Source organism: Triticum aestivum, chromosome 2D (genome assembly GCF_018294505.1).
Source record: "Triticum aestivum cultivar Chinese Spring chromosome 2D, IWGSC CS RefSeq v2.1, whole genome shotgun sequence".
Lineage (NCBI taxonomy): Eukaryota > Viridiplantae > Streptophyta > Magnoliopsida > Poales > Poaceae > Triticum > Triticum aestivum.
In genome coordinates this window covers 82,582,351-82,603,613 of record NC_057799.1, presented here as the reverse complement: position 1 = coordinate 82,603,613, position 21,263 = coordinate 82,582,351, and the positions used below count along the sequence as shown (strand labels likewise).

General features: G+C 45.0%; 1 protein-coding gene across 1 annotated transcript; it reads right to left on the bottom strand.

Annotated features, from left to right (window-relative positions):
- Positions 1 to 7,896: 7,896 nt before the first annotated feature.
- Positions 7,897 to 10,783, bottom strand: LOC123048843 (probable glycerol-3-phosphate acyltransferase 3). The gene is made up of 2 exons (XM_044471866.1): positions 10,062 to 10,783; positions 7,897 to 9,032 (listed from the first exon to the last, which is right to left on the bottom strand). Exons 1-2 carry the CDS (start codon positions 10,737 to 10,739, stop codon positions 8,124 to 8,126), a joined length of 1,587 nt encoding a protein of 528 aa, XP_044327801.1. The 5' UTR covers positions 10,740 to 10,783; the 3' UTR covers positions 7,897 to 8,123.
- Positions 10,784 to 21,263: the final 10,480 nt, after the last annotated feature.

The following is a 21,263-nucleotide window of genomic DNA, read 5'->3' as shown; positions in this document are numbered from 1 at the left end:
ATGTATTCAAGGGCTGTATGCGTTGCTTCCTCAATACTGCAAGTTTAATAAACAAGTCTATGGTGCCATCAAACTCTCCGCTGAAAGGTGGCACAGTCGTTTAGGTCATCCGTCTTTTTCCACTGTTCATCAAATTCTTAGTAGAAATAAACTCCCAGTTGTTGGTGAGAGATATTCAGAAACTATTTGTGATTCATGTCAAAGAGCAAAAAGTCACCAATTACCGTACCCTGTTTCCACTAGTGTATCTACCAAACCTTTACAACTTATTTTTTCTGATGTATGGGGTCCTGCACCCACTTCGGTTGGTAGACATTCTTACTATGTAAGCTTCGTTGATGATTTTAGCAAGTATACCTGGATTTATCTTCTTAAAAAATGGTCGGATGTTTTTGAAGTCTTTCACAATTTCCAAGCTCTAGTAGAACACAAGTTTGATTGCAAAATCATTGCCGTGCAATCTGATTGGGGTGGGGAGTATGAGAAGTTGAATTCTTTTTTTTCAAAAGATAGGTATTTCTCATCATGTGTCCTGCCCCCACGCCCATCAGCAAAATGGTTCCACAGAACGGAAACATAGACACATTGTTGAGGTAGGCCTAGCTCTCCTAGCTGCGGCCTCCATGCCTTTAAAATTTTGGGACGAAGCCTTTCTTACTGCCATCCATCTTATCAACATGTGGCCTAGTCGCACTATTGCAAATGAAACTCCTACTGAACGTCTTCTTCATGTCACCCCTGATTATACTACACTTCGTGTTTTTGGGTGTGCGTGTTGGCCTAATCTTCGTCCCTACAATGCTCGCAAACTCATGTTCCGCTCACAACAATGCGTTTTTCATGGCTATAGTGCTCAACACAAGGGTGTCAAATGTCTAGATATTCCAACTGGTCGTGTGTATATTTCTCGCGATGTTGTTTTTGATGAAACCCAATTTCCCTTTGAAAAACTACATCCCAATGCCGGTGCCCTTCTACGAAAGGAGATTCTTCTCCTTCCTTCTCATCTATCCGGAGTTGATTGTGTGGGCAATGATGATTGTATTGATTCAATTACGACTAATTCTTCTAATTCTGCATCTGAGTGTGCTGCTACAGGTGCCAACAGTGGTGAAAACGGTGTACACAATGGTGCAAAAACGGCAGCAAACGATGCTTCTACACGTTCTGTAGCTGCCACGGACGATCCGACGCGATCGCCTTCGGGATCTGCGCCTCTGATCGCGCCAGGGCCGACAACATCGGCCTCGGGATTGCCGATCTGCCAGGCGGCCCCACGCCCTACGCCTGGCCCGCATCCACCTGCTGCTGGGCGCTCGCCTCCACCCGGCCCGACCCACTCGTCCGCTGCCACGTCAGGCCCCTCCGGCGCTGGGCCAACGCGGTTTGCCCCTGAGCCCCGCGTCTACATCAGGACGGGTCCACTCCTGTCAACTGCGCCCGGCGCGTGCGTCCGTGTGGGATCCGACCCCGATCCTCCTGCTTCCCGGGGATCTTCTGTGGCTCCTTCCTCATCTCCTATACTTCGTTCGGCCACAGACGATCCGGTGGTAGTGGAGGTTACGGTGGACGATGCAGCCGCCTTCTCGGGATCGCTTCCGAGCCCTGCAGCTGATTTTTCTTCACCTGCGGCCACTGGATCTTCTGTGCCGCAAACTGCTACACCGCCACGCACACGTCTCCAAGCAAGTGTTATTCAGCCTGTAAATTACAAAACAAAATTTGGTTTGGCTGCATCCACAGGAGAAACACACACACATCTTGAGGCTCTTGTTGATCCGAAGTGGAAGGCAGCCATGGATGATGAATTTCAAGCTCTTCAGAAAAATCGTACTTGGCATTTGGTTCCTTCACGACAAGGTAAAAATGTGATTGATTGCAAGTGGGTATTCCGAATAAAACAGAAGTCTGATGGTACAATAGATCGTTATAAAGCTAGGCTTGTTGCTAAGGGCTTCAAGCAAAGGTATGGCATAGACTACGAGGATACTTTCAGTCCAGTTGTTAAAGCTGCTGCTATTCGTCTTGTATTGTCTATTGTTGTATCTAGAGGATGGAGTCTCAGGCAGCTAGATGTGCAGAATGCGTTTCTTCATGGTGTTCTGGAAGAGGAAGTATATATGAAGCAACCTCCTGGGTTTGAAGACAAGAACAAACCGTATCATGTGTGCAGGCTTGACAAGTCTCTCTATGGGCTGAAGCAAGCTCCTAGAGCATGGTACTCTCGTTTAAGTACAAAATTGCAGCAACTTGGTTTTTTTCCTTCAAAGTCTGATACTTCACTGTTCATCTACAACAAGTCTCATACATCAATCTTTGTGCTTATTTATGTGGATGATATCATTGTTACAAGTTCTTCCAATGAAGCAGTGACAGCTCTTTTGTCAGATTTGAATTCAGAATTTGCTCTCAAGGATCTAGGAGATTTGCACTTCTTCCTTGGTATTGAGGTCAAGAAAAACAAGGAAGGTGGTCTTCATCTTTCTCAGGAAAAATATGCAACTGATCTTTTGAGGAGAGTTGGGTTGCAGAATTGTAAACCTTCACCAACACCATTGTCCAGTTCAGAAAAGCTCTCTCTTACTGAAGGTGAACCTTTGAGTCAGGAGGATGGCACCAACTATCGAAGCTTGGTAGGTGCACTACAGTATTTGACCCTTACTAGACCTGACATTGCTTTTTCAGTCAATAAAGTCTGTCAGTTTCTTCATGCACCCACTACTGCCCATTGGACTGCAGCAAAACGTATATTGAGATATGTGAAACACACTTTGAGTGTTGGATTGACCTTCAGCAAGTCCTCATCCACGCTTGTGAATGCTTTTTCAGACTCTGACTGGGCAGGCTGTTTGGATGACAGACGGTCAACAGGAGGGTTTGCAGTTTTCCTTGGTCCTAATTTGATCTCATGGTGTGCAAAGAAACAGGCTACAGTTTCAAGGTCAAGTACTGAGGCGGAGTATAAGGCATTGGCAAATGCAACATCAGAAGTTATTTGGGTGAAAGTTGTTCTTAAGGAACTTGGTCTTCATCACACACAAACTCCTTGTCTTTGGTGCAACAACCTTGGTGCCACATACTTATCTGCTAATCATGTGTTTCATGCAACAGCTAAGCATATTGAGATAGATTATCATTTTGTTAGAGAACGAGTTGCCAACAAGGAACTGGATATTCATTTTGTACCCTCAAGAGATCAAGTTGTGGATGGTTTCACGAAAGCTTTGGCCACAAGACCGTTTGAAGAGTTTAAACGTAATCTCAACTTGAGGAGTTTAGATTAAGGGAGGGTGTTAAACATCCAATATTATGGGCAGCCAAGAGTTATTCTTGGGCGCCACTTCTAGGAGATAGAGATAGTTTTTCTTTCCTGTTTAAGTTACATCTATCTCTATTCCCAATCTTCTGTAAACTCTTCCGGTTAGTCCTCTAACTGTACGCATGTGTAATCTCCTCGAGAGGTTTTCTCTCGCTGTCAATATATAAGCACGCGGGCTCCCGTCCAGGGGGTTGAGACGATTCGATAATACTTTACACATCAATCACTAGCCACGACACCTTGTAGAATATGTCAGAGCTAGCGTTGATTCAGTGAAGCTGTCTCTTAATTTTGTGGGTAGTTTCCTTTTCCATGTGGTTATTCGGAACGTTAGAGTTGAGCGTGGGTATGTGTGAATCTAGGTCATGTTCTTACCATCCATGTCCAATTGTCCAAGTCATGCTTTTGGGGTGAATACTGGGTTCAGTACGTGTCATGGATTTCTTTAGTAGATCCCGGAATGTTTATGCTGCTGAAAACATGGATGATCTCATTTAAAATTAGTAACACCAGAAGACCTCTTGATGTTTGTTGACAGTTCATTACATTATGCATACTTGTCAACATATAAAATTGTGTAGTACCTGTATCCATTAATTCGAATCTTTTTCTAATCCATCTGTCTTATCCATGTATCTTGCATCAAGCTGTATGTGCCTGGGAGTCTATTGCTTCTTATATTGCACCCATTAGTGAAGAAATTGTGACATGCTTACTATGCATGGTAATTATTTAATCGGAGTAACATCTGACATGAAAAGACACTTCAAATCAGGGCTAATTTTAAGCCTGGATACCTTTTACTTAGAACAATGTACCTGTATGTCTTCTCTATTTCTAAATGTAGCCATCGGACTCTCCTTGAAAGAGGGCCGCTATAACCATCAACTGGTCTAAGTTTCGTCGCCGCGCCAACATTCGCGAAGGAGACATTTGTGCATTTCGTTTCGGGATCACTTCAAATCGCCGCCTGGTTGTTACCGTGCACCGCCACTAGATGCACCATCGAAGACGCTGCAGCCCCTGTGTCAATATAATCTAATATAATGTAGCATTAAGTACTCCTAATTATGCTATATCCTGTGATAACCTATGGTGCTGCTTATGTTAAGTGCACTATTGTCAGTCAGATGTTTCATGTTCAGATCCATAATGGGCTTTCTATGTAGAGTATATATTTCTATTTCTGCTGTTAAGTTTCTTAATTAAAGCAATCATCTCAAATGCTAATTAGAATAAAAAAGAGTTTTAAAGGGGCGAGTACAACCAGCCACCGCCCAGCTCCCCCTCAAGAGGCGCGCCCGTGGCGCGCCCCAACACCTAGTAGTGAATGGAGCATTTTGTAGATAGGCGCGCCCCTCGTCTATTGCAAGAAGGATAACGAGGCATTCCTTTTCATATGTGGAGCCTTGCTGAGATAGGCAATTGGATGGCCACGTTGCATAAGAACGGCCCTAACTCCATGCTTGCTAGCGTCAATTTCCATAGTAAATGGAACTGTGATAAAGCCGCATATTAAAACGTCTCAAAAATCGTCGCTAAGTTAATTTAATTATAAATGTCTGATTTTCATAATAAATTTGTGGCGCCATGGAAACGTCTCAGAAAACGTCTTCGGATTGTTAGTATTCATAGTGGCAGAGACGAATACGAATAACGTCCCAAAAAAAGCGGTCATGCGCGGCTATTTTGTTGTAGTGTAGTGATGTCAGCAAAACACTTAGCATTCACCATCAGTGTTTTCTACCACTATCAATTTTTCAACGTGGTGAGAAGTGCACTGATTTCTAAAGTTGTGATTTTTTGCTAGTCGCGTCGCAAATGTGGTGGTTCTGTGGTTTTTACTCGATTTCGTGAGATTGGAGAGTGAGGGCGCTGCGCTGAAAGAAAAAAGATTCACCTCTTCTAATTCTGATTGTAATTGCTGGTCATTATGTTAAGGAAAGGGAAGAGCATTTTGTGAGATTGGAGTGTGAGGGCGCTAAAAGAAAGAATTAATTGCATCACAAACAATAGAAACAACTTGTCGTTTATTTTATTTATTCACTCTTTCGGATGGATACAAGTTGTGAGCTCTCTCTCATCACAACATACTAGATTGTTACTAGAACTAACAACATGTGTACCACGGAGTTTTGTACGTCCTGACGGGCTCCCACCCGACAGGAATGTAGCCCTCGTACAGCATGAAGTTCGCGGGCTGAGAGCATCTGAAAGTGTCGGTGTATTCAACCGTGATATAGAGTTGAGCTTGCGAGAGCTGAGCACACACACAGTATTGTGCCAGTCGGGTTCGATCCCCACACGGAGCGGATATTTCAACCATTTTCTCGCTCGTTCTATAAAAAATATTGGGGGGGGGGGGGGGGGGGTCGAATGATGCTTCGACAGATTCAGTCATCCATTCAGCTTTGAAATCGGAGACAAGGAAAACTTCATAGAAGCGCCGCGGATCAATATAGAGATGCGAACCAATATCCTTTTCCTGGTGGGCTCTGAAGTACTCGTCTTTTGCGCAAGGCCTCGTGTCAAAAAACTTCCAACCACGTCCTCCTACCTCGCCCATTTGCGGAGATCATCTACATTTTGCTCCGTGTCGAGCTCCAGCCGGCCCAAACGTTTTCCTTCGGGAGGGCATAAAATCTCCCCCCCCCCCCCCCCCCCCCCCCCCGCAATGTCTCTTTCTTTTAGAGTGGAGCTTGCAGGGGCCTCTGGTCTCGTTTTTTAGAGAGGACCTTGCAGGGGCTTGGGCGCAATAGGTGCAGACCGCACCATGAGTCCGCGTCATGGCCTGCCCTGCTCCGTATCTGGGAATCATGTTGTCCGTGATGGCCAGGCTTTGAGTCTGTTAGCCCTTGACAAACATCGGGTCACGGTGAAGTCAAAGGTTGTGGATGATGTGTTGACGCGGTAGGCCGACAACTAGTTGCCGCCCACCACACCTTGGCTCCCGGATCCTTTTGGGGCGCCGCTCCAGGTAGCTCCTGTCAAGCCTGTCCCCCTCACCCACTCCTCAGTTGAGCCGGTCCCGAGCACAAGGGCAAGAACTATGACCCACACAAGAAAAGCCATGTTGATATGATGGCCAGCTTGAATATTTTGTGGTTGTACAGTACCTTGAGTTCGTATTAATAGGCTAGGCGCGGTGCAACGCAACCCATCTCCTTCGTCTCTTCCTTTGCTTGCACCTTCAATTCATTTGCTTCCCCTTTTTCCTATTTATGTTTGTTCACTTCCCTCTTTCTTTCTTTCTTTCTTTCTTTCTTTCTTTCTTTCTTATGCACTGGTGGGTGGGTGAAACCAATTTCCCTTCTTGTTCTATCTTCTTGATGAAGGTGTCTCTTCTGTTATCTTCCCCTCTTCAGTTCAACATTTGCTTGCAGTTGAAGGAATTCCATTCCCTCGATGGCCTCACCTAGCAGGAAACCACCTCTCTCTTCTCTCCTCTTCAAATCTGGATTGATTCCAATTGCAATTCAAGACACTGCATTCCCCCAATGGCCCCTCCCTTTCTTCACTTGTGGGGTAGCTCCCTAATTTTGCCCTAGCACTTGCAGCACCACGATTGGGCCAACTCCAACGCACGACCCCAAACGGACGTCTGTTTTGTCCAGATTTCATCCATTTGGGTAGGGCAATGGGGCGGCGTCTGGCTGTTTTTCTGGATGCGTCGGTCGTGCGTCCAACTCGCGGTCGCATCTGGTCCACCACGGCATCCTAGAGGCACTATGTGTACATTTGTTTGGTCGCATCTCTTTTATTAGTTCATCAACGACATTTTGATACATTGGACTGCATACACCAATTCTTGACTACAAAAGCAAGACCAAAGAAAATAAGAACCACAATTAGACATTCTAAAAGAAATCCAACTTCCATATTACTCCCACGAGTTGGATTAATATCTTCTCGGTGCCTTCATTGTTGATCAGCGGTTTCTCGATCTTGCTTACTTCTTTCTTCTTCGATTCTAAAGAAGTAGACGTTGCTTCGCATCCAATCTCATCTCTAGCCTCTATTTTAGTAAGGAATGCACGGGCATCTATCAAAATTTGTCCTATCAATAGATTGATGTATTCTTCTTTCCAATACCAAATCTTGCATCCATCCTACACACAAATTTGAGTATAAGCCAAGAGCTATTGAAAATGCAACGAATCCATACTCTTTAGGGAGATGGGTGGTCGCCAGAGTCACCCTAGCAGGCGATGTAGGGCTCTTTCTTAGATGTTTGAGGGGGCCACTACTTCTTATTGCCGAAGGGTAAACTTCTGATTCTCATGCACCAGTCCAACCTCTACTTCGACATGATACACCGTCGGAGATGGAAGGGGATTGAATCGGGCAATGTATACAATGACTCTCAACGGGAAGAGAGGTATAGGAGAGTTTAGAGAGGTCGTGTCGGCTGGCTCTCCCTTTTTTGGGGGAAACTTTAGATCTATTCTTCAACTATCATGGCAGTACAAAGAACATCAAGAATAAATAACGATAACTACATCCATATATGTAGATCACCTAGCGACGGCTACTATCACTGGAGCGAGCCGACCACGCCTTCTCATGCTTCACAATAATTTTTCAAATCTGCTCTCTTTAGTCCTTTTTTCAGTATGTACATGAATTTTCAGACATATATCAAGTGAAAAACATAGAGACATAGAGTATAGGTAGATGTTCATACACCCAGGCCAACAATAAGTCCATTTACAAATACTGGTGAAAAGAAATCAAAGTAATAAAGAATTACTCGTACATCACATGATAACAGATGCATGCATAAAAAAATTAGGTGCACACCTAGCTACTTGTTGGCCTTCACTTTGACGATGCCTTCGTTCCCGGCCAGCATCATGTATTTGTCTCTCCTCGTCTGCTCGGTGAGCTCGAAGGCAAGCGCCTCGCCCAGCACACGCTGCACCCGGTTGGCCACGTGGATGCTGTGGCTTTTGTCGCGGCCGTGGCCGTCCTCCTCGCCGTCGGCCATGGTCGTGGTGTCGACCGGCTCCAGGAACTCGACGCGGTACTCGGGCCGCGGGTTCATCATGAAGTAGAGCGGGTCGAGCACTTTGGACGCCGGCTTGGTGGACGTACCGTAGAACATGTCGACGCGCGTCTCGAGCGCGACGGGGGTGACCTCCGCGGCGAGCTCGGCGAACAAGGGGCTGAAGCGGAGCAGGTAGGGCTCCCGGCAGGTGGTCCCCTCGGGGCACACCACAAGGTTTCCGCGCGCCAGCAGGCCCGCCATGCGCCGCCGGTCCTCGTCCCGGTCCCGGGTGAGCCGCGCCGTGCGGATGGGCGCCATCAGCTCGGAGACGGGGCTCACGCTGTAGGTGACCGCGGTGACGGGCTTGCGGAGCCCAGCCGCGACGGTGATCGGGTCTAGGAGGGTGCGGTGGTTGCACACGTAGAGGCGGCCGCCGGCTTTGTTTTCGTCCATGGCGTCGGCGGGCGGTCCGGCGATGATGCGGGAGCGCATGCCGGTGAGGGCCCCGATGGGGACGGAGACGCGGTAGGGGAGGAGGCTGTATGCCATGCTGCGGACGATGGCCAGGAAGATGCCGAAGGGGATGTACGTGTACATGGCGATCGCGGCGGAGAACGTCGGCGCGAAGGCGAGGCGGCCGTCGTGGAAGACGAGGGGCTTGGGGTACTTGTCCCTCGGCAGTGCCTGCCATGCCGCCTTGTCGGCCTCGCTCACAGCATAGGTTTCCTGCAGTTCCAAGGTGCTCTAATTTAGTAGTGCATAGTTCATATATTACGTGAAGTGTAAATCTCTGGTCAACTACTTCAACTGTACCATGAACATAACCATCAATATTTTATCTCGCTAATATCTTTTACTTAGGAACCTAAATAACATGTTCTCAGCACGACACTTTGGTAGGTTCTCTTTGCCACCAAACTTCAACTAAGAGGAGGATAAGCATGCCTCATTTCTGGAGCGTGAAATATGCTCATCTGCCCCAAGTTTCACACCAAACGCCGCCTACTCTCATTCCTTTCTACAAGTCATCTACGAAGTCAAAATATTGGCAACATGAAGTTTAATTTATTTATTTTCCTTCTACATCCTTCGTAATTGGTAGTAGTACTGACGACGTGCATGTACTCCACCGTACTATAGAACCATATAGTACATGGCAAGCATGCATGCATATGTCTGGGTGCTACTCGTACTTTGTAAATTCATGATTCAACTTAACTAGGTAATTTCTGATTTGTGCATATGTATATATAGTTATATCTTGAATCTCAAACTTCTTTGTTACACTGTTTAGAGAACAATATTTTATCATTACAATAATGTGGTTGATCTAACATGGCTAACTTGCACATACATAAGCATACACATCCTGGCTGCTACGTGAATAGTGTTTTCTTGTGAAAATTCCTACCTAACATTACCAAATTTCACCTAAGTAACCATGGATTGTTCTCTATTCTGACCTTTAAATTTCTTACTGAGAATATCACTGGGATGTGCATCTGTCTACCTATAATGTGTGCTCTACTATCTGAATATTCTGTATTTCCTTGTAAGCAAAAAAGATAGAGAATGTCTTGCATATGAGGTTATGTGCACAAATAAGGTTAATCCTATATAGCTTGTGTGTTATTTTATTTTGAAACACCCCGATATCATTTCTGTAATTAGTCCTTTGTCCTTTCATTTCCTAAGTTTAGTTTCCTTACTGCAATAACATATTCCCTACTTGCCTGGAAAGATAATAAGACTCACCTTGCAATTACGGGAAAATAAATGGTGCATCTTGCCGCCAACTCCGACAAGCCCAACCCCTTCGTCATGCTTGCCCTTGTTCATCATCTCCTCTGCGGCCACCGCATCATCTGCGATAACTCCGATGTAACGCCCGGCGACCACCATGACCTCCCTTCCAACTACAGTGTCTACACCAAGGTACTCCTTCAAGAACCCCTCGACCATCACCCTCGGGAAGACCGTGCTCACCGCCACCACCGTCCTCGCCTTCTTCACCGCCTCGAGCCCCTGGCTGGCCACGTCTTCCAAGAAGAGCTTTGGCAGGACGGCCTTGCTAACCCTAAGGACCTCCTTCTCACGCAGCCCGAAGAAGGACACCATGACCATGGCCTTGAGGCGCATGTCATGGCCGAAGAGGCACATGAGAGGATAGGTGAGCAGGAGAAGGAGGCCGCGGAGGAAGCCGCCGGCCTCGACGGCCACGAGCATGAAGTAAGGGAAGGTGGATAGCCGCGACATCAGGAGCCAGGCCTCCACGTCGACTATCACCGTCTGGCCCTGTAGCTTCTCCGTTGGCGGTACGGCCGCACCTTTTGCCGTGCTCGAGCGGCGGTGGTGCCGGCCGGAGAGGGTTCGCCGGAGGAGGCGGCGGATGGGGCTGAAGGGCTTGTGGAAGGGATACGGCTTCTTCACCATGCTTGGTGCGCGCGCGGTGTGCTCTTGCGTGCCGTCGTGGTGGTTTTTGCTTGTGATGATGAAACTCGGAGTGCATTCGGGTGGTGTACTTATAGGGAAGGCGGCTATGCGAGCACTCGGCAGGAAGCATCTGAAGTTTGACCGGTCTTTGTTGGGTGGGGTTAGCGGAACAGCTAGGAGAGTGCTCGAGCCTCGCTTTGGGGCAGTATGGTTGCAGCTGTACGTTGACAAACTGCATAGTTTTTCAAATGGACAACGTACCTAAATATACAAACAAGCGTCCACGTAATAACTGTAGGATAACTGAAACCATACCACGTGGGCTAATCCTCTGCCAGACAAACGCGAGCCTCCAACGTTATCGCCCCGCCACGGCGCCACGTACGTACAGCAAGCAGAGGACACAGAAAAAAAGGGGGGGCTCGAACAACGGCTAGCATACCCAAATGAAGTTATCGACCATGCCACACACGATAGTAACAGTATGTACATAGAACAAGACGGCAAACATATATATAAACTGGCGCCGATTTGATTTTGCGCCACATGATTGTGTCATGGTCCGTGTAGTGGAATAGAGAGGAGATTGATTGAATTCTTGATTTATTGCTTAAGCCTCGCGGGCGTATATATAATAAGTATATGATTTTCTTTAAGTACAAGACAAGATAGAGTAAATCGTACGCTGTTCTATGTTTTCTAATCAATCATGATACTCAACAGATTGGTGCCATACATTGCTTAAGCCAACTCCAACGCGATGACCCATTTCGTCCTTGTTGGTCCGTTTGGGTTCGCGAGGCCGAAAACCACAGTTTAATACGTTGACCCAACCGCAAAAATTGTCCATGTGTCGTCTATCTGGGCGCATTTTTCTGCCCCCAAATTTAAGCGTGTTTGCGTCTACATGGACACGAGACGGATGCGCCACACGTCCGCTCAGTGTCGGTCTTGGGCCCGTGTGCCTGGGCCACACGCCCGTCAAAATACCACTGCCGATCTTATCAAATAGCAGGCGTGTGCCTGGGCCACACCGCTATGAGACAATGTAGTCCACGCACGTCCTTTTTAATGATGATGTGGGGGGGGCAGTCCAGTCTACTTATTCCTCCCAGTCTTCATCTTCTCTTGCCCCCCATTCGCCCGACAAGCAAGCCCTAGCCGCCACCATGGGCTTCTTCACCAAGCGCACCAGTCTGGTCGTCAGCAGGCCAACTTCACCATTGCTCCAAGGCCGGCATGCGTGCGCCTCTACCGCCCCGTCCATCGGTGCTGCTACCACCGGCAGCATCGCATCCTGGCACCGTGGTCAAATGTTAATTTGCCGCACGGCTGGCACCCCAACCACGACAGGGTGACCATTTCAGCGGTGCCACAATCTGCCCGCGCGCGGATGGATGAGATCTGCCGCTGCCTGCTGCACTCCCGGTCGAGCTGCGCGGCCATCCAGACTACGCGGCGGACTCGCCAAACTGGGATACTTGGTTCTCCAGCAAGCACGATGTCTTTCGTCGGCAGAGCTTGGCGCGCGGGCTATGCACGCTCCACCGCCGTCGGTGGTGGTGTAGGAGGAGGACAAAGCCTACCTTGTGGCGCTCGAGGAGGCCAACAGGCGAGCCTACGAGGAGTCGGAGATCCAAGAGATGGCCCGTGGCCTATGCTCGCGCAGGCAGTGGCAGACTCCATGGCTGGCGTGGGGGCCAATTGTGCCGCCACCACCCGCGTCTGCAACTGACGGGGCGAGTGGCAACACATCTATTCGTTAACGAGCACGGTGCCCATCTACGCGTCGTGCCCGCTTGTTTGGATGAGCGCGACCGAGGAGGAGGAGCAACAACATGTGCATGAGTGGGGGACGCGGGCGGCGGCGGAGCGCGAGATGGATGTGGAAGGCGAACTGGAGGCCAAGCAGCGCAAGCTGGAGCAGGAGGCGGTGTAGCAGCAGCCGCCGGCGCTTGCTGCCTACCAGCAGGCGTTCCCCTGGGCATAGGCGTCGGCGTACGTCGACCTCACCAATGAGGACGAAGACGATACCGAGATGCGTGGCCTCCTAATCCACAGACGATGACGAAGATGTTTTATTTGTATTTCTTATTTTAATATTTTTAGTTTTATTTAATGTATGAGCTGGAGTTTCGCTGGCTTTTTTATATATTTAAAATCCTATGACTGCCGTAAATCTGGAATGTGTCAGCCGCGTCGGGTGCACCTACGGCCCGCAGACAAAACTGGACATGTTCATCCGTCTGGCCAACGCAAACAGACAAAAAATAGACCAAATCCGCATCTATTTGCGTTGGCGCATTGGAGCTGGCCTTGGGGCTTAACCCCTTGTGAATTTCTGACTGAGAAAACATTTGGTAGTGACAGCACAGTCCAAACACCACGGCTCTCATGTTTTTTTTACTTCAAATATATTTTGCTGTATCTTTTGAGTGGACAGTCCAATTTTTATTCCATTTGCACATTCTTGTTTGTTGTAACAAGGGCTTTAAAACTAGACCGCTCTTGAACACGTTCGAGCAAGTTGTCGAAACTTGATCAAGTTTCAACTACTAAAACTTGATAGGAATGAATGATAAATTCACTAGCTTCAAAACTAAAACGTAAACACAAACCCTAAACCTTAAGTTTCTAAAACTGAGACTTAATATAAAGACTAAACCATAAACCCTCAGACATAAACCATAAGTCCTAAACCCAGACCCCTAAAACCCTAAAAGCAAATGAAACTTGGTAAACAGTAATATTATTACTATCAAGTTTGAAAAATTGAAACTTGTCAAAAAAAATTGTTGAACTACATTCAAGATTGGTCTAGTTGGAAGGTTCTCATCACAACAAACACAAATACACATATAAAATTTAGTTTGGACTTTTGATTCAAAAGATATAGTAGATTCAAATTTAAAGATGAAATGAAAATACATGGGAGGTTGGATGGATGACGCATGCATCTCTGGCGAAAGCTGCGCCAAAAGCATGCATTGTTGGACCCTCGCCCTACAGTAATCAAAGGCCTTAGCACCAAACAAGTTTACGAATCTTAAAGCAATTCGACGGCCGCATGCATGCATGTTCCCATCCTTGCGTACCTTTGCGATTTTCCGACCTATGAACAGTAGAAACTCTTGTCTTGAGCAAGCCTACAATTCCAACAGATACAACATGTAACAAAAATGTTTTGTAAATATAAGTCTTAGCATAAGAGTGATAACGGTTTGATCTCTTTTTTTTTTTTGCTAAAAGGACAAAGGAAATATATTGAGTAGAACAAAACCTTACAAAAACACCACTATGGAAGCTAAAAAGTACACCCAAATATTTGGGTGTCGAAGTCTTCTTTCTCCTACATCTATCGGCGGCGCACCATGAGCAATGCTCGTTGCTGCCTCTGGGCCACCGTCTCGAAAAAACAAACTTGTTTAAACTCATAAGCTTACACACGCAGTAATCGGAAGTCGTTGATGTAGACTGGAAGACTGGCGGCCATGATCCGGGTAGCAAATCGCCGCCCTGGAGAAGAAACTGTTGGAGAGGGCAAATAACCGCCGGCGGCTATAAAAAATTTCATGCTAGGGTAAATGTTTAATGGGTGTTTTTCTAAACCGGCAGTTGTCACATTTAGCTATCAACGCGGTTTTAGAAAAGGATTGCTTTTTTTAAGGGTAGAAAGGGGATTGGTATTTCTCAATCAACCCGCAAACACTATCGTGTCTATGCGGTTATTCGTGCAAAAAAAAAATCTTTTTTTCATGACATTTAAAAAAATTGTCCTATGGAAATGTCATCGGATTGAGATCTACCCACACTCTTAGAAAAAAAAAGAGGTCACTGTGCATTGGTGAGAATGCAAAGCATTTTATGTATGAAGCGGATTACACACTTAAGAAAATCAGGTCGTTGCGCATTAGTGAGAATGCAAAGTATTTGGTGTATGAAGCGGATTACATACAATAGGATTGGTATGGCGCGTGCTAGGCGCCGGCCGAACGGCCCAAACTTTCGGTCGATAGCGCGTGCAGTGCCCAATTGACACAAAAACAGTCCTTTGATCTGCCTCTCGTCCAAAAAAATTCATCTAGAATGCGACGCACAGTCAATCTCCGCTTTAGGCGCACGAGCGGCCCAGCCGACCAACGAGGGACCTCCGGCACCATCCCGGCTCACCCTCGACGATCGCAACTATCTCAAAATCGGCTGCAGCTCCCGCGCCAGTAGATACAGCTTCGCCGTCGACCAGATGCAGCTTCGTTGTCGTCCCTCCCTTGCAGTTCAAATCCCCTGTCAAGATTGCAGCGGGAGCAAATCTTGTTCACTTCTGGCGAGCCTGGCATTTGAGAAATGATTATTTTTTTTCGAAAGAAGAAGGAATATAGTATTTTTCGTATAAAAAATGCACTAACAACTACACTGTGACTGCCGCTGGTTTGCACAAAAGACACTAAAGATTAACTCTAACACGAGCATTCCAAGGTACGCTGACTTGGTAGTCACGTGAACAGTTTTTTACCTCCCGGATCATTTTTAGCCTTAATTGATCACATAAAAGAGTTGATGACCTAAATCTGATCAATTTCCGATTTCGTGGACTAAAGAGTTGGACCACTTTGAGTTAATTAACATTTCACTCTCTTCCTTGTATGGACATCCCAAAGCCACCCAATAACATTTGGTCCTTTTGGTTTAAATGTGTAAAAAATAGAAATATATTTCTAAAAATTACTGTTAACAAAGTTTACTAATTTAAACTGATGGAAAACATAAATTTTAATTTTATAAAATTCTCATCATGGATTTGAATAATGTTTGGTGTGTGCTAAAAAATGTTCTTGGTGTATTTGGCAAATGTTCTTGCATCAAAAAAATATCCAATGTATAAAGCTCTTCATCATGCATTACAAACATATTCACCACGTTATGGAAAAAACAATCACCTTGGAAAAAAGTTAACTATACATAAAATAGATTTATAAATCGAAAATACAAGAAAACAAAAACCACGCAGTCTGAAATTCCATTTGATGCACATATAGTGTTAAATAAATGGTTGCTACTTTAATTTCTCGCGGTTTTGTTTTGCTTCCCCTTTAGGCGGGAGTGCAGCAAACCCTCACCCCACGCGCCTCCGAACGACCCAAAAAATGAGTGGGGCGTGGAACCCCCTGATTTTTTTCGTTTTTTCTTTCACCTTTTCTGTTTCCCTGTTTTTGCATTTTCACCTATGAAAAATGTTCAATATTTTCTGAAATGCTCCTCAATTCAGTAAATTTCACGATTTTGGAAATCTTCCTGGATTTCAAAACTTTTCATGAATTTGAAAACTGTTCTTGTTTTAAAACAATATTTCAATATTTATACATTTTTAATAAAATAGTAAATTATTCCTTAATTTAAAAAATGTTCATGATTTTTGAAAATGTTCTCGGATTTAGATATTTTCTAAAATTAGAAAAAAGGTGTCCCAAGAAACAGTTCATCAACTCGAAAATTCTAAGACTGAAACTAATTCCAAATTTTAAAAATGTTCAGAAATTGGAAATTCTTTCCGAAATTCCAACATGAATTGGTTTCTTAAAATGTTCACAAAATTGACGGATAAAAGAACGAAAAAAAAGGAAAATGGAATAAAATAAAATAAGTAACATAGACAAGGGAAAGAACTGGTTTAGGGAAGGTGGCAGGTTCAGATTCTAGCAAGACCTGGAATGGGCTGTCCTCCTAACAAGACAATCTCATCAGGCGGTGTGCATTTTGCCGGTACAAAGGATATGCCATAGAATTTATCCTTAGCCTCTAATGGGCCTGCTCAAGTAGCAGTGTTTCTCTTTTCTCTTTTTTGGTTTACTGTTTTTACTTTTGAATCCCTTTCTCTAATTCTTTGGTAGAGTATAATTATTTATATATATCAAAACTTTTAATAAACGTATATGCACAAATGGTTTTTCTCAAAAATTAATATATCATCAACTTAATGATAATAAGAAAATGTTTGTGTGTTGTAAATATATTATCACATATGAAAAATTAAATAATCATATATTGTTAAAAGAGATTAATATTTTTCTATATAGTGTTCACGGATTTTGAAAATGTTCACATATTTTTTAAAGTGTTTCCATGTTAATCAATATTCATCTTTTATAGTGTTCAAAATGTTTATCATGTATTAATAAGTTTGATTTATGTTTAGAAAATGATTAGAATTATTTTAAAAATGGATCATGTATTGAAAATGTTACCATGGTGTATTAAAAAGTACATATCGTTTTGACTTTTTTTCGTGTATTGAAAAAAAGTTCAAGGTGTATTAAAATGTCCAACTTGTATTTGAAAAATGTTAACTTTTACAAAGTGAACAAAATTTAATAAATTTCTTATTAAAAGAAACAACAATGCGAAATATTAAAAAGAAAATATAGATGAACTAAAAAATAGCCATAAGAAAAGTAAGAATATATACATAGAAAATATTATCACAGATAAAGAACTAAAGTATTCATATATTGCTAAAAGATGTTCACCTATGTTTTCCGAAAGGGTTCATAGATTTTGAAAATGTTCATATGATTTGTTTAAGTGTTTCCTTGTTTAAACAAATAGTTATCTTGTATATAAAAATATATCAGTTACTAAACAAATTCAATGTATATTTAGAAAATCTGCCGCACTATTAAAAAATTGCTATCATTTATTTAATAAATGTTCTAAATGTATTTGAAAAGTGTCCTTGATCTATGAGAAAAGTACACATGTTTTGAATTTTTTTTTGCCATGTATTAAAAAAATGCTCAATGTGTATTAGAAATAGTCCAACTTGTATTCGTAAAATGTTGACGTATATAAAGTTCCACTTATAGAAATATTATGCATTTGTCAAAAAATGAGCACATTTCCTCATAAAAGAAAAACAAAAGGAAATAGGAAACAAATAGGAGAAATAAAGAAAAGATAATGAAAACATATGATATAAAATAAACTAACCATTATAAATTAAAAAATATATTCTTGTAAATTAATAAGAAAAATGAATACAAAAGAAATAAAACAGAAAATATCTGAGACGAATATCACCCGCCCCCAGCAAAACAAGAGAAGAAAATCACCCACCTATGCACGAGCCTTGGATTTGGATGGCGATTTGGCTACTTTTCACGAGGTTTTTTCTACCTTCGATAACTAAAGTATTCAGTATAGAAGGCTACCATATTGCTATGAAACAAATTTCAGTCATAGAATTATGACACAAATATGTTTTAGCCTTGGGGTGTGTTTGGTTTAGAAACGAAGTGGAATGGAATGTCATTCTACTAGAATGGGTCGGTTCAGTTCCTGCGTTTGGTAAGTGATATTAGATAGAATGGAACGGTGCCATTTCGGTGTTTGGTTTATAGAACTAAAACATAATGGATTGGTTAGAAAGCTAAAATGGAATTGATTTTATCCAGTTCACCTCTTCCCTGAGAATGGTGAGAAACTGAGAATACCTCTGACATATAGATTTTTACATTTTGAACATATTGCCCAAAATCTGAACTTCCAATCATTTTTTAAAATCAAACTACTGCTAATGCTCTATCACGCAACAAGTAAAAACCACAACGAACATGACAGAGTGGAGTGCTAAATTAAAAAATTCAAACGGTGGATATTAATGCATCTGTGGACGACATGCATAGCATCATCTAGTCCATCCGTCCGAAAAAGCTTGTCCCAAACTTGTTTCTTAAATGGATGTATGTGGACGACATGCATAGCACCATCTAGTCCATCCGTCCGAAAAAGCTTGTCCCAAACTTGTTTCTCAAATGGATGTATCTAGCACAACTTGATGCTAGATACATTTGGGACAAGCTTTTTCGGACGGAGGGAGTAGAACACAAACAAATCACAGCTGACTGCTACTGGTCGCCGCACGACAAAGAACTCACACCACGGCGGGCCGGTCACGCTCGATTTCGGATCTGGCATGGGGAGGCCCAGCCGAGGAGACCGGCAATGAGGAGCTCGACGGCGCACCCTCGCCAAACAACTTTGGAGGTCGACGGTGCTGCGCACCCGTTCGCTCATCCGAAGGAGCTCCTAGTCCGCCGCCGACTGTACAACCGCCACGCTTCGGAGGAGAGGAAGGCTGTGCTTTGGAGGAGGAATAGAGGAGGTAGCCGACGCTTCAGATCGAAGGAAGACGGCTAGCGGCGCAGATCGGGCGAGGACGTCCGGCGGCGCAGATCGGGCGAGGACGTCCGGCGGCGCAGATTGCGGGAGGAAAAGAGATGGGGGAGAGGAGACGTTCGGGAGGGAGAGCAGAGAGCGGCCGTTCCACGTGATACCTATCACCCGGTTCCGCATATGGGCCGAATATTCCCTTGGTGGGAACGAGTGTGTTCCATTCCATCTATGCACCAAACACTAGAACCACATCTAGGAACGGGTCCGAACCATGTTGTTCCACTTTGTGACTGAAACCAAACACACCCGTATGACGTGCCTACTATGATGGGCCGGTTTCAGCATAGCTTTGTCACAGAAAGTATTCTAGGATGAACGAGTGATACCTCATGATGTTACATGGTGTAGTAAAAGACCAAACTTTTACTAGTGTGTGATGGTCATTATATCATATGATTGATGTAGGGACGGAACAAATCAAATGCAAATTGAACCGTGCCCTTCCCACATCATTTTTCATATTTTCAAAGCAAATATGAATCTGAACCACGGGAGGTCCTGGCCATGTCTCCACCACCATCGGTGATGCCCTCGTCTGGTGGGCCGTGCCAGGCATCCCTTACTCCTATTGGCGCGCCCGTGGGGAGGCCCCGGCAGGTCGCTCGGGCTGCGGGCTCGGGTGTGGCAGGAGGCCGTACCCCATCCGTGATCTCTCGGGAGGAGGTGATTGCGTTTGGCGGGATCCAGGACCCCATGTCTGAGGGGCGCCGGGTGAGTGCCCGCCTCCAGGCACATCCGAAGGTGGACGACATCCAGCAACGGTGCGCTATGAGGGCGGCCAAGCTTCGTGATGTTGAAGTCACTACTGGTATGTCGGTCAATATTTCCAATTCCATATTGCATTTTTCAAATGATGAGATTCTTGATCATGCAAATCAATTAGGAGTTTCTCTTGGTAGTAATGAACATGAAACTACTAATTCTATTAATGATCTCCTTGACCTAGAGGCTGAGCGGGCCTTAGAGATGATTCGCAATATTGCCGCTGTTAAACCCATGTGTGATTCGGAGGTTGATGCGCTTGGGGTCAGGGTGCTTGGTAATTTTTGTGAGGATTTGTTGCCTTCTAGTTCCGAGGCGGGGGTAGAGGATGTCTCTACTGAGATAGGCTTGGCAAGCCCCTCTGACACTGGGCATGAGGACCAGTTGCAGAGTCAAGTTATTCCAAAGAGCAAGTGGAAACGGAAGGTATACCCGGTGTCCGCAGTGCGTAGGAGTGCTAGGTTGCGTTCGGCAAAAAAATTCTACGATGAATTATGAAAGGAATCTTTTGGAATAGTAGAGGTCTGAGAGACTTGGCTAAAAGAAGGTTTCTTGCTGAGGCGTCTGTCGAACATCGCTTAGATTTTATCGCTCTTTTGGAGACGGGGAGAGATAATTTTGCACCTCAGTTTCTAAATTCTTTGTCGGGAGGTATTGCTTTTGATTGGCACTGCTTGCCGCCGCGAGGGCGATCAGGTGGAATCTTACTCGGCGTTAGATGCGAGACGCTTGAGGTTCGCACTGTGGTTATGGGAGACTTTGCAGTCAAGTTCCGGGTGCGGTCGAAGGAAGATGGGTTTAACTGGGCTCTGGTTGCGGTTTATGGGGCTGCGCAACCCGAGCTCAAGCCCGATTTCCTGGCTGATCTAGTTCGGATGTGTGGCTCCGAGCAGCTGCCGTACCTGGTGGGGGGTGACTTCAATATTATTAGGAGGCGGGAGGATAAGAACAATGATAACTTTGACGGCAGATGGTCGTTCATGTTTAATACTATCATTGAGAGCCTGAACCTGAGAGAAATTGAGCTCTCGGGCAGAAAATTTACCTGGGCGAATGCGCTGCCAAATCCGACGTATGAAAAGTTGGACCGTGTGTTGGCTAGTGTCGATTTGGAACAGAAGTTCCCTCTAGTAACAGTCCAGGCCTTATCCCGTGGTATTTCCGACCACACGCCGCTTTTTGTGGACTCTGGTCAGCCCTCCCATTTGGGGAATAAGAATGTATTCTCCTTTGAGATGGCTTGGTTTGAGCGTGAAGGCTTCTTTGATCTTGTGGCTAGAGAGTGGGCTAAGGATTCAGGAGGCAAGACTGCGCTCCAGCGATGGCAGAATAAGAATAGGCACTTGCGGAGTGTCCTGCGTGGATGGGCTAAGCATCTTAGCGGGATTTATAAGGTTGAAAAGGAAAGGCTCCTTTCCCTTATTCAGTCCCTAGATGTAAAAGCAGAAACCACGCCGCTGCCAGTAGCGGAGCTTCAAGCCAAGAGGGATGCGGAATTGAGGCTGAAGGAACTTCTTAGGGAAGAAGAGTTGA

Excerpts from the sequence above, each read along its gene's own strand:
- LOC123048843 (XM_044471866.1), bottom strand. The coding sequence starts at position 10,739 with ATGGTGAAGAAGCCGTATCCCTTCCACAAGCCCTTCAGCCCCATCCGC. Across the intron at positions 9,033-10,061 it reads TATTTTCCCGTAATTGCAAG|GAAACCTATGCTGTGAGCGA; the intron begins GTGAGTCTTATT and ends TTGGAACTGCAG.